The sequence below is a fragment of the Oncorhynchus tshawytscha genome, linkage group LG20 (genome assembly GCF_018296145.1).
Source record: "Oncorhynchus tshawytscha isolate Ot180627B linkage group LG20, Otsh_v2.0, whole genome shotgun sequence".
NCBI lineage: Eukaryota > Metazoa > Chordata > Actinopteri > Salmoniformes > Salmonidae > Oncorhynchus > Oncorhynchus tshawytscha.
Genome location: NC_056448.1, coordinates 26,628,750 through 26,642,993, shown reverse-complemented (window position 1 = coordinate 26,642,993; position 14,244 = coordinate 26,628,750). Strand labels below are relative to the sequence as shown.

General features: G+C 43.5%; 1 protein-coding gene across 2 annotated transcripts in view; it reads right to left on the bottom strand.

Moving 5' to 3' along the window:
- The window catches only part of unc5da (unc-5 netrin receptor Da), a 286,252-nt gene that overhangs the window by 32,528 nt on the left and 239,480 nt on the right, over positions 1-14,244 (bottom strand). The window contains exons 5-8 of one of the 2 annotated variants that reach the window (XM_024382129.2): positions 6,749-6,923; positions 4,796-4,963; positions 3,301-3,465; positions 2,320-2,346 (exon numbers count right to left, since the gene is read on the bottom strand). In XM_024382129.2, coding sequence (XP_024237897.1) covers positions 2,320-2,346; positions 3,301-3,465; positions 4,796-4,963; positions 6,749-6,923 — 535 coding nt within the window. The remainder of the gene's footprint in view (positions 1-2,319; positions 2,347-3,300; positions 3,466-4,795; positions 4,964-6,748; positions 6,924-14,244) is intronic. The other variant, XM_024382130.2, reaches the window with a different exon arrangement.

The window sequence follows — 14,244 nt, the reverse complement described above, 5'->3', positions numbered from 1 at the left end:
TGGTGCTACATGCCTCATGATATCTACATTTATTGACATGTTATGATGGTGCTATATGCCTCATGATATCTACATTTATTGACATGTTATGATGGTGCTACATGCCTCATGATATCTACATTTATTGACATGTTATGATGGTGCTACATGCCTCATGTTATCTACATTTATTGACATGTTATGATGGTGCTACATGCCTCATGATATCTACATTTATTGACATGTTATGATGGTGCTACATGCCTCATGATATCTACATTTATTGACATGTTATGATGGTGCTACATGCCTCATGATATCTACATTTATTGACATGTTATGATGGTGCTACATGCCTCATGTTATCTACATTTATTGACATGTTATGATGGTGCTACATGCCTCATGATATCTACATTTATTGACATGTTATGATGTTATGATGGTGCTACATGCCTCATGATATCTACATTTATTGACATGTTATGATGGTGCTACATGCCTCATGATATCTACATTTATTGACATGTTATGATGGTGCTACATGCCTCATGATATCTACATTTATTGACATGTTATGATGGTGCTACATGCCTCATGTTATCTACATTTATTGACATGTTATGATGGTGCTACATGCCTCATGATATCTACATTTATTGACATGTTATGATGGTGTTACATGCCTCATGATATCTACATTTATTGCTATACTGGCCAGACTTACACAACTTTCACGGCTGTACAAAGTTTGCACATCTTTTTAAAATAAATTTAATTAAAACGCTTTGGGAGAGGCACAGTAAAGTCAAGTTTATCCCAAACTTTCACAGTAACATCTCTCAAGGAAGAATATTTTTTGGGGGGAAGAAATTGTGCTTCTCCTGAAAACTTCTAAGCTTCTCCTATAACGTTATTAGCAGGATTTATTTTTAGGGGAGAGGCAGTCCAGGTTTCAACCTGCTTCCTTCCGTGACTTCATTGTTTTCCATTTCCTGTCTCCTCACGCCGCTGTGGTGCGACACTTCCTCCCATTGCAGCCTGTTAACGCACTAATGAGGAAGCTTGCTAGGACTGCCGTCCTAACCACTCCAGCACCTGACTCCACACACACACACACACACACACACACACACACACACACACACACACACACACACACACACACACACACACACACACACACACACACACACACACACACACATGCACTCAGCACACACCACAACTAACTAGGATTGTAATCAAGCCCAGCCACTGGCTGTCATCTCAAAGGGCTGTTTGGCTCTGGCATCGCTCAGGTGGCAGTCTGCGTTCTACTGGGATAGTGTGACAAGACCAATTCATTAAATTAGCTCATCTACAATGATTACGTTCTATTTGGTCTCACCAGTATGCCACAAAAGATAACAAAGAGAGAGAGAGAGAGAGAGAGAGAGAGAGAGAGAGAGAGAGAGAGAGAGAGAGAGTGTGTGTGTGTGTGTGTGTGTGTGTGTGTGTGTGTGTGTGTGTGTGTGTGTGTGTGTGTGCATGTGTGTGTGTGTGTGTGAAGAAAAGGACTGCTGGCTTAGCTTGTTTTCCAAAGATAATGAGATCTGCACAGGAATGGGACTGAGAAAATCGCTAAGTAGCCTGAAGCTCCAAGAAAAGGAGCATTTGCCAAAATATGCAAAAGAGGCATTAGCAGCTAACAGTGGCAGGTTAATTGGGGGCTCGCTAAGTTTTGGCAGACAGATTGACTGGTTGCGTCTTTCCCCTCCTTCCCACGACGACGGAAAAGACTAAAACAATCTGAATGCGACAGTTGTGGCGTCCCTGAAGTAATTGGCATGACTGGTAGTCTATGGGAACCAGTCATTGTGCTAATGCTAGTAAGCAATTACTGCCGAATCTACCTTCAACTTCCTGAAAACTGCACGCAGAAACCTAAAAATGGTATCCATGAGTTCCTCTGACTCGGTAAGTTGCCAAAATCTCGAACTGTCTCTTTAAGACATGATTTTGATGATGTACATCGTGAGAATACGGTTTCTCATGGAGAGTACGTTTCTGGAGGAGACCGGGCATTTAAATTGAGAAAATGACATAAATAGTGTTTGTGGTTAATGATGATAGGATAATGATGTTGGTGGTCGGATAATGTTAAATATGGGTGAATTTGATAATGCTAGTGGTAATAATGGTTCTGGATCATGATGTTGGAGTTTTGGGTTGGAGGGTTGTATCTGTGAGTGCTGGCGTGACAACCTATAATGGTTGTTATAGTAGAGGAGAAGCCATGGTGGTTTCAGTGTGTACATGGTGTGTTCTAAAGTAAGATGGTGATTGGAGAGAACTCACCCTGTGGCTTGGCATCGTGTAGCAGATCTGCAAAGACACAGAGACACCATGTCAGTTCACTTCTACTTGAATGGAATACTACAGGATTTAACCTGCAGTTGTTTTCCAATGAGGACATGTATGTGTGTGCAGGTACTGTACAACATGTACATGTGTGTGTGTCTGTGTGTCGCGGTAGTAAGATTGGCCCAGTGATAGGACTCTTTATCATCCAGAGAGTACATGGTGTGTGTGTGTGTGTGTGTCTGTGTGTGTGTGTGTGTGAACATGAGTGTACATGCCCAAATGTGTGTCTGTCACCCAGGGATTGTATGGAGCATGTGTGTGTTTATGAGTGTATTTGTATGGGTGTGTGTGTGGAGATTGATGTGAGGAACATGATAAGGATGATTGTCTTCCTGCGGAGAGATGAAATGACATGGGCATCAGAAGAATGACTCAATAAGTACTGTATGGACTTCCATGCCATGCTGTCAAAGCACGTGGCAGATACACTATGTCATTCACTGCTTATTGCAGCACTAAGGAACTTAGGATGGATTTGTCCACAATATTGCTGGTGTTGCAACTGGAAACATGCCAGCCAACATGCCATTCCAGCCAACAGAAGACTACTTTGTCTTTGGTGATGTTTTAAACTCTCAACAAAATAAGTGTGGTACTGATGATGATATAATCACAAAGGGGAGTAAAGAGGGAATCGATGAAAGTACCGATGATGATGATGATCCCAATGATGAACATTCTGAAGATCACAATGATGATGATGATGATTCTAATGAAGATATGAATGATAATGATCTCCAACACCAGAGGTTTAGCACCAGATGAATCTGTATGTGACAATACTCACTGTGAGTACAGAGACCCCCTGACAATACTCACTGTGAGTGCAGAGACCCCCTGACAATACTCACTGTGAGTGCAGAGACCCCCTGACAATACTCACTGTGAGTGCAGAGACCCCCTGACAATACTCACTGTGAGTGCAGAGACCCCCGGTGCAGTTGTATGTTCCCAGAGCGGCCCCGTCACATAGCCTGCCTCCGCGTTTGGGCTCTGGGGCCGTACACTCTCTGTTGCGCTGCCTCTCACACTCACCACTGCACACCGTCCACTCTGTCCACTCTGCCCATCCACCATCCACTGAGAGGGAGGAAGGAAGTGTTGCAAGGCTTAGAAAACACACAGGCATATGCACAGCATGTACAGTAACTACACAAGCACACAAAGGAGGATGCAGGCGACGCATGCACACACACACAATCATATCATAGATTCCCAGAGTCAGCAAACAGCTAGGTGGAACATAACTGCCCCACCATTACTCCAGAATTACTCTACACATGGACCTTACTGATAGAGCACTTACAATGGACTAGCCCTATAGCCCACCACACAAAATCCCCTCGTCTTTCTCTCCAGGGGCCACATTAGAACAATACCATGTTATGTTCTATCCTGGTGCTGACTCAAGCCAGGAAAGACAGTTTGCTTGTTCCATCAAGTCTCCTCTACTACCTTAACAACTCTGTAGGCTTTCAAGCTTTCCCTCTGCCTTGCTAATCTAAATGCAAATGCTGTGTTTGTGCACGGGCTGAGACTCACAGAGAGAGAGAGAGAGAGAGAGAGAGAGAGAGAGAGAGAGAGAGAGAGAGAGAGAGAGAAAGAGAAAGAGAGGGAGAAGGAGAGAGAAGAGTGGTTGAGCCAAATTGAGATAGTGTTTGCGGGAGAGTGCTGCCCTTGCCAGATAACTTTCCCCCAACATGACCAGCATTTCCCTGGTGATTGGTGTGGCGATCTGAAAGCATAAATTGGGCCAAGTGTAGAGGAACACTTGGACTGCGCAAATTACACAGCCGCTCTGATAACTGGCACTGATCCCTCTCTCTCTTTCTCTTGCTCTTTCTGTCTTTCTCTGTCTTTCTCACTCATTGTAAGGGCTATTCTCAATCATTCTGTTGTTAACTCTCGTGCACTTCAGTTGATTTTCTCTTTCTCTCTCTTTTTCTATTTCCCTGCCTCAGTTATGCCTTATCCTTACTTTTTTCCTATGTTCACACTCTTCCATTCTCCCCTCTCTTCTTCTCGCTCTCTCTTTGTCTCTTTTCTCTCTCCCTCTCTTTCATCCCCACCCTCTAACCTCTTCTCTCTATCTCACCGTCTCTGTCTCGGAGGGGCACTGCATTACATTTCAGACTCCAAGCCACTGTCAGTCAGTAAAATGGGGTCAGACGATGGAGGGAAACTGGTTTGGAGGGAAATTACCCTAACAGCAGAGGCAGAGCCTTCCTCTGCCATGGAGAGCATCACTGTCATAAATACAGATGCTCAGGCAAATAATGCAAACCCACAACAAAACAATCCCCCCCTCCCAGACAGTCAGACAGTTGGATAGAATGAAAATCATGAATACAGACAGACAGATAGTCAGACAGACAAGAAGCCTGCTAGATAGCCAAATAGACAAACAGACCTGGGCAGAGGGCATTACAGGTACTCTTCTGGACAGACATGCCCTCGCAGAAGGCGCCCCCATTGAGAGGGGCAGGGTTGGTGCAAGTGCGGGAGCGTTTCTGGACCCCCCGCCCACAGGGCACGTTACAAGCCGACCAGTCTGTCCACAACGACCACCCTCCGTTCACTTGAGGAACAGAGAACGGAAGAGAAAGAGGGAGGAAGCAGAGGGAGAGATGGAGTAGGAGCGATGGAGATATGAGAGGGAGATGGGAGAGAGGGAGAAGGATAGAAGGTAAGAGACAAAAAGAGGGTGAGGAAAAGAAAGGGAAAGAAGGATAAAGGAATATAACATGACAGCTACTGTAAGTATGTGGAGGTAAGAGAAATACACTTCCAGAAGTATGAACACGGGCTTACTTTCTCCCTAAAACACACACATACACACACAGACACACATGCATGCACGCACGCACACAAACACACACTCTCTCTTATAGCACATGTTCTGTCTGACAGAGACAGGCTGACTGCCTAAAACACAGGAACTCCATCTGGGCTAAACATGATGGGCCAAGAAACCAAAGGCATGTCAGAGAGGTGAACACTCCACTCTGTCTGTCTGTCTGTCTGTGTCTGTCTGTCTCTCACTCTCTCAGTCTCTCTTTCTCTGTCTCTCTCTCTCTCAGATGTGCTGGCCTCAATAGCAGCTGAGTGATTGACTGATGAGTTCATTCATCATCATTCATCATCAGACAGGAAACAAATGTCAGTGTGAGAACACATTACTCCACTACATCTGTCTGTCTGTAGGCTATTTCTCCCCGCAGGGCTTGCTAGTCACCTCATTAGCATGACAGGTAGTCAGGTAGCTACACAGACGACTGATGGGCAGGTTCTGTGTATAGAGAAAAACAGTAGCTGGATTTCCAGATGTCTTAATGGTTGTCAGTCAGTGTGGTGATTTGGTCTCGTTGACACAGAGGAAGTGTTTTTTAACTAGCAAAGCGGGTTTTGAGAGATGGGATGAATAAAGAGAAGAGGCCTACAGGGCTGCGAAAGCACAAGCAACAGGGAATCTTAGCCTAGCGCAAACAGCCAGTGGTAACAACCAGCTAGCAGCCAGCTGGTAGGCACGCAGCTGAGGAGTTTTGACAGCTCATGTCAAAGCCTTCCTGTGTTTTTAAAAGTCTCGCTGTGTTTAAACACAACTAGGAAGTTGCTCATTACTTGCCTGTCACAGCATGGAACATGTCAGACAAGACATGTCAGATATGATGTTTCTGACTGCTCTTAACACCTAATGCTGCTTATGAGAGACTGAGTAAATGCATTGACAGGAGGCAGAAAACATCCTCTTCAGATACACGTGTCAAGAGAACGGAGATGAATACAGCAAATTAAGTGCTAACAATGTGATAATGGCTATGGAACTATGCATGTACAATAAAATAAAGAAGAAACAATTGCTCCAAAGATGTGACAGGCTATGACCAACGACAGACAAATACAACCGCTGAGTGTACATTTGGAGAAAGAATACAAGGGATGTTATTTGTAAGGAACATTTCCACATAATTTCCATGAATTGTGTGTCAAAATAAGACAACTCTGTATGGTTTGATTGTTGTAAGGTGTTTGACTTAGTGAAATAATAACACCCACCAAAATCAAGTTGTGCTTGATTGAGCTTGCCTTTGCGCAATGGATCTAATTATAAGAGTGAAAATGCTACCTATCTGTCCCTCAAGGCAGACTCAATGAAACGCTCAAAGTAATTGATGGTCTGCTCCATATGGTCTGCTCCATAGAGAAGTGCAGTATTCATTAGGCACGAAATGACGGAATGAACGGAATGAAACAGGGACGGACTACCTGAAGTCCAATAACAAATGCTTATCTTTGTTTACCGTTGCACAATGTTTTGAAATGTTTTACAATGTAACCTAATGATTCCAACCCATCGTCTTACCAAAGATGACCACAGTGGCAGTGAGGCTGCGTCTCTTTGCCACAATGTTGCTAGCCAGACATGTGTAGTTCCCAGAGTCGGACAGACGCGCCTCTTGGATGATCAGGTTGTGGTCCGCTCGCGTGTCGATGTTCCCGTCCGAGCCCACTGGCTCTTCATTCTTCAACCACTCCACCTAGAACAACAGACATTAACAGGGAGTGAGGCTGCCATTGGTCGAAATCTCAAATCCACCAATCAGAATGAAGAATGGGAGTGAGGCTGCTGATAGGTCAATTCAAAATAATGCTTGCAAACAATGCAACGTACAGTTGAAGTCGGAAGTTTACATACACTAAGTTGACTGTGCCTTTAAACAGCTTGGAAAATTCCAGAAAATGATGTCATGGCTTCTGAAGCTTTTGATAGGCTAATTGACATAATGTCACGCCCTGGCCTAAGTTATCTTTGTTTTCTTTATTATTTTGGTTAGGTCAGGGTGTGACAAGGGTGGTTGGTTTAGTTTTTGTATTGTCGAGGTGTTTTTGACCCGTCTATGGTTTTTGTATATCTATGGGTTTTTAGTATGTCTAGGTATATGTAGGTCTATGGTGATCTGAATTGGTTCCCAATCAGAGGCAGCTGTTTATCGTTGTCTCTGATTGGGGATCCCATTTAGGTTGCCATTTTCCATTTTGGTTTTGTGGGTTATTATTCTATGTTTAGTTGCCTGTACACACTAGTCATATTGCTTCAAGGTTCGTTTTGTTATTTTGTATAGTTTTGTTCAGTGTTGCATTCGTTTAATGAAATAGAATGTACGCTTATCACGCTGTGCCTTGGTCTCCTCATGACGACCGTGACAGAATAACCCACCAAACCAGGACCAAGCAGCGTGAAAAGGAGGAACTGTGCTTAATGGGGAAATGGACCTGGGAAGAGATATTAGATGGAGCAGGACCCTGGACACAGCCGGGAGAGAGTATCGCAGTCCTAAGGATGAGTTAGAGGCAGCGAAAGCGGAAGGCGATACTACAAGGATAAATACCGGAGAATAGAGCAAGAGCGACGATATGAAGGTTCACGGCTAGCACGGAAGCCCGAGAGGCAGCCCCCCAAAAATTTGGGGGGGCACACGAGGAGATTGCATGAGTCAGGTCAGAGACCTGAGCCTACTCCTTGTGATTACTGTGGGGAGATTGTTACTGGTCAGGCACCGTGTTATGCGGTAGAGCGCACGGTGTCTCCAATGCACTATTCTAGCCCGCTGCGCTCTATTCCAGCTCCTCGCATTGGCCGGGCTAGAATGGGCATCCAGCCAGGAAGGAGGGTGCCGGCTCAGTGCTCCTGTCTCCAGTATACCTCTTTGGACCAGGATATCCTGTGCCGGCTCTGCGTACTGCGTCTCCGGTCTCCTCCTTATGACGACCGTGACATATCATTTCAGTCAATTGGAGGTGTACCTGTAGATGTATTTCAAGGCCTACCTTCAAACTAAGTGTCTCTTTGCTTGACATCATGGGAAAATCAAAAGAAATCAGCCAAGACCTCAGAAAAAAAATTGTAGATAGTCTGGTTCATCCTTGGGAGCCATTTCCAAATGCCTGAAGGTACAACGTTCATCTGTACAAACAATAGTACGCAAGTATAAACACCATGGGACCACGCAGCCATCATACCGCTCAGGAAGGAGACACGCTCTGTCTCCTAGAGATGAACGTACTTTGGTGTGAAAAGTGCAAATCAATCTCAGAACAACAGCAAAGAACCTTGTGAAGATGCTGGAGGAAACAAGTACAAAAGTATGTATATCCACAGTGAAACGAGTCCTATATCGACATAACCTGAAAGGCCGCTCAGCAAGGAAGAAGCCACTGCTTCAAAACCGCCATAAAAAAGCCAGACTACTGTTTGCAACTGCACAGGGGGACAAAGATCGTACTTTTTGGAGCAATGTCCTCTGGTCTGATGAAACAAAAATAGAACTGTTTGGCCATAATCACCATCGTTATGTTTGGAGAACACCATCCCAACCGTGAAGCATTATGGGGGGTATTTGGCATCATGTTGTGGGGGGTGACAGCATCATGTTGTGGGGGTGCTTTGCTGCAGGAGGGACTGGTGCACTTCACAAAATAGATGGCATCATGAGTGAGGAATATTATGTGGATATATTGAAGCAACATCTCAAGACATCAGTCAGGAAGTTAAAGCTTGGTCGCAAATGGGTCTTCCAAGCGGACAATGACTCCAAGCATGCTTCCAAAGTTATGGCAAAATGGCTTAAGGACAACAAAGTCAAGGTATTGGAGTGGCCATCACAAAGCCCTGACCTCAATCTTATAGAAAATGTGTGGGCAGAACTGAAAAAGCGTGTGCGAGCAAGGAGGCCTTACAATCCTGACTCAGTTACACCAGCTCTGTCAGGAGGAATGGCCCACAATTCACCCAACTTATTTTGGGAAGCTTGTGGAAGGCTACCTGAAATGTTTGACCCAAGTTAAACAATTTAAAGGCAATGCTACCAAATACTAATTAAGTGTATGTAAACTTCTGACCTACTGGGAATTTGATGAAAAAAATAAAAGCTGAATAAAACATTCTCTCTGCTATTATTCTGACATTTCACATTCTTAAAATAAAGTGGTGATCCTAACAGACCGAAGACAGGGAACATTCTTACTAGGATTAAACGTCAGGAATTTTGAAAAACTGAGTTTAAATGTATTTGGCTCAGGTGTATGTAAACTTCTGACTTCAACTGTATGTTCCATACAATTGACTGTCACGAAGTAGGCTCTCTAACCCTCACCCTCACTATTAGTATTAGTATATGAGAGTGACTTCCAGCCTCCCTTTAACCAATCAGAGGGACTCCCAGCCTCCCCTCAACCAATCAAAGCAAAGCTCTCAGCAGGGTCACACCCTCTGACCATTAACAATTCAGCAGCCATGTTGCGAGTGAAAGTAATTAGGAATTACAAACTAAAGGTACGCTCCACTGATGCCCTCCCTGTATCGCATGACTGGCCCTGTAAATTGCAATGAATGTGCCGTTGGCTGGAGGTGCTCAATGAGCGACTAGCCAGGGCATCTAGGAGCAAGGCTTGATTTACGACTGTGTGTTTGAGGATTAAAAACTCTCCCTACCCCACTGAGAGCCCTGTTGATGTGTGTGTGTGTGTCTATTCACCAGGGGAATACCAGAACAACCAATAACACACAATCTCAGAGATTGCTTTGCTCTTTGGCAGTGCCCCCGAAAGACGAATGCGAGCGGAGAAATCAATAAATCACCAGTCATGTTGTCACAAGTGGCTTTTTTTCTTCCTTTGATGGCCAGAGAAGTCTTTCATCATGTGCTTTTAATTTCACTCTTTTCACAGTTCTGCTCCAGAGCGCTGAGAGAAACTATGCTGGTGGCCCTTCTCACTCTCTTTTCCTTTCTCTCTACAATTTTCCTGGTCTTCAATGCCTAATCAACCCCCATGTTACATTTCCAACTATATTTTATCCAGCATTGCTACAAACAACATGAAGTCAACAGAGAGGGCCAGTACTAAGAACCTGCCAAACCAGAAAAGGAAGCCATATTGAGTTTTTTCAAATATCCAATTGAGTATTTATTTTCAGTACCAGTCAAACGTTTGGACACACCTACTCATTCAAAGGATTTTCTTTATTCTGACTATTTTCTACATTGTAGAATAATAGTGAAGACATCAAAACGATTAAATAACACATTTGTAATCATGTAGTAACCAAAAAAGTGTTAAACAAATCAAAATATATTTTAGATTTGAGATTCTTCAGAGTAGCCACTCTTTGCCTTGATGACAGCGTTGCACACTCTTGGCATTCTCTCAACCAGCTTCACCTGGAATTCTTTTCCAACAGTCTTGAAGGAGTTCCAACATATGCTGAGCATTTCTTGGCTGGTTTTTCCTTCACTCTGCTGTCCAACCAATCCCAAACCATCTCAATTGGGTTGAGGTCGGGTAATTGTGGAGGCCGGATCATCTGATGTAGCACTCCATTACCAAATAGCCCTTACACAGCCTGGAGGTGTGTTGGGTCATTGTCCTGTTGAAAACAAATGATAGTCCCACTAAGTGCAAACCAGATGGGATGGCGTATCGCTGCAGAAGCCTGTGGTAGCCATGCTGGTTAAGTGTACCTTGAATTCTAAATAAATCACAGACAGTGTCACCAGCAAAGCACTATCACACCTCCTCCTCCATGCTTTACGGTGGGAACCACACATGTGAAGATCATCCTTTCACCTACTCTGCGTCTCACAAAGACATGGGGGTTGGAAACAAAAATTTAAAATTTGGACTCATAAGACCAAAGAACAGATTTCCACTGGTCTAATGTCCATTGCTCGTGTTTCTTGGCCCAAGAAAGTCTCTTCTTCTTATTGGTGGGTCTTCCTTTCCTGTGGCGGTCCTCATGAGAGCCAGTTTCATCATAGCGCTTGATGGTTTTTGCGACTGCACTTGAAGAAACTTTCAAAGTTCTTGAAATGTCCCAAACTGACTGACCTTCATGTCTTCAAGTAATGATGGACTGTCGTTTCTCGTTGCTTATTTGAGCTGTTCTTGCCATAATATGGACTTGGTATTTTACCAAATATCGCTATCTTCTGTATACCACCCCTACCCTGTCACAACACAACTGATTGGCTCAAACACATTAAGAAGGAAAGAAATTCCTTGAATTAATTTTTAACAAGACACACGTGTTAATTGAAATGCATTCCAGGTGACAACCTCATGAAGCTGGTTGAGAGAATGCCAAGCGTGTGCAACGCTGTCATCAAGGCAAAGGGTGGCTACTTTGAAGAATCTCAAATCTAAAATATATTTTGATTTGTTTCACACTTTTTTGGTTACTACATGATCCCATAAGTGTATTTCATAGTTTTGATGTCTTCACTATTATTCTACAATGTAGACAATAGTAAAAAATAAAGAAAAACCCTTGAATGAGTAGGTGTGTCCAAACCTTTGACTGGTACTATATATATACACACAAATAAAACAGGCTTATTAGACTTATTTTTCATTATCACACCATTTGTCTTCATTAGTCATGTATTAATTCTCACTTCCTCTCCCTAATGATGACTTTTTTTGCTCATCCGGTCTTTCTCTTCCCCTTCTTCCCTCATTTTTCCATTGCTCTGTGTTGTTTCTGCTTTGATTAATCTCTCTCTCTCCCTCTCACTGTATATTTCTCTCTCTCTCAATGGGCAGTGCAAACCAGGGCAGTGATTTGCATTCTGCGGTGACAGTCACTAAGTCTGGCCGTTGGGGGTGGGGGAGAGAGCGCTTGGGGCGGTAGTAAGGACTCAGGGACAGGCTGATAAGCATGGGGAGGATGGGAAATGGATTTGTTTACAGTTATTTGCCACTTTATTTTCCAATTAAAAGGCATCAAGCTGCACTGGGTTGAGCCATGCCCACTCTGAGGTGTATGTGTGTGTGTGTATATGATGTGTGTGATCGATTTATTGCAGATGATATGTGCATGTGTGTGTGTATAATCTCAAACCCATGATGCTGTATTGATGCTGTCTCCCCATATTTTTTACTAACGGTAGCTAAAAAGATTTTAATTGGTAAAGCACATGTCCTCAGCTCATGGCAATTTTTTTTTTTAACAAACATATGAAATGGAAATGCATTATACATTAATTAAAAGTTGCCTGCTTAACTGATTTCACATACAAATAGCACATGACTTTTCATGGCCTCTGTCTCTAATATGTTGCTGTTGTGTCTGTTCTGTCTGGACTAACTCCTACTGATAGTGCGGCAGTCTGTCTTGATAACCCCTATCATTTGACTGGTCAGACAGAGTCCTCGGGGGTGTTATGGTACAGGGTGCGGATATGTCAACTGGTGTTATGACAGGTGCGAGCCAGCAGGGGGCAGAGTGACGGGCACCCCCACATTGGCAATTGAACTGTAGGGAGGCTTTGATATTTGTTGTGACGGTTTGAAGCTGTTTGAAGACGCAGAGATGAGAGAGTTGACATCTGTGGCTAACCCCACGTCAGCGCCCCGCGACGCTCATTTGCAGAGAACGAGCCAAAGGAGCCGTACCTACTACGTCCTGACCTTGACTCAACAACAAAGCTAAGGGCCAATCAGGTCATTCCAATTAGGTGTAATAACTAACAACTCTATTACATTGAAACAAAAAAGCAACTGGCCGTCACATTTACATTCATTTACAGTGGAAGTGAAAGCAACTAGAGGGCAATTACCAAACACTGCGGCGATATCCCCGTATCCTTCCATCCAACTCGATTAACTTTGAGTTTCATTAACAAGCCCCCTCCTCCATCACTCCCTCCTTTCCATCTCTACATTCCCTCCATCCCTTCCTCCCTCAATCATGTGCGGCCTTTTCCCTGTCGATGCTATGATGACTTTCAGGGAGATCACATTAAACAAATGAGATCTTGGAATGTGACAGCAACATTTTTCTGTGGCGGGGGCAGTGGTGGCAGTGCGCTAAACCCTCTGTTTCTTATCTCGCTGTCATCTCTCCAAATGTTATGTTTATCAGTGAATAATGACATTTTAAGCACTTCAAATGACTTTGGATCAGCCGACCTGATTAATGACTCATTACAATTTGGTGGGGGATGATTGGGCGCTTACTACCAAGCCTAATGATTGTGAATCAAAAATAAAATAATCTAAGTTATTGAAAAGTATTTTTTTCTCTCCACCTCTCCAAAGTTTATTCCTTTATTGCACTGAGTAATCTGTGTGATCATCTTCTTGACAGTTAATATGGGCCTTTCATTGCGGCTCATACTCTAATTGTGTTTTCATTATGCTACTTTCATTATTCACCGTAGATGATCCTTCACTTCCTGTTGCGTTACATTTGCAACACGAGTTCCCTTTAATCGCTCTCATTAAAACGACTTAAACATGACAAAAGTATTTTATTTTCTCCCGGATCTATCATGCAACCAGGTGAACAAAGGAATCATCTAGGCTCTAATACAGTAGGAACCCATTGTAGCTTTAGCTACGTGCTTTTCAATTTGCCACAGAACAGCATGGTGTATTCAGGCCCCTTGACTTTTTCCACATTCTGTTACATCCGCGTGCGCCATCGCACATCATTTTGTCCATCCACACCAGATGCGATAGGACATGCAGGTTGAAATATCAAAACAAGCCCTGAATCAACTATATTAATTTGGGGACAGGTTGGAAAGCATTAAACATTCATGGCAATTTAGCTAGCTAGCTTGCTGTTGCTAGCTAATTTGTCCTGGGATATAAACATTGGGTTGTTATTTTACATGAAATGTACAAGTTCCTCTACTCTGACAATGAATCCACAGATAAAAGGGTAAACCGAGTTAGTTTCTAGTAATCTCTCCTCCTTCAAGCTTCTTCTTCTTTTTTGGACTTCATATGGAGGTTGGCAACCAACTTTAAGGTGCATTAATACCACCAACTGGACTGGAGTATTGACCTCAGTTA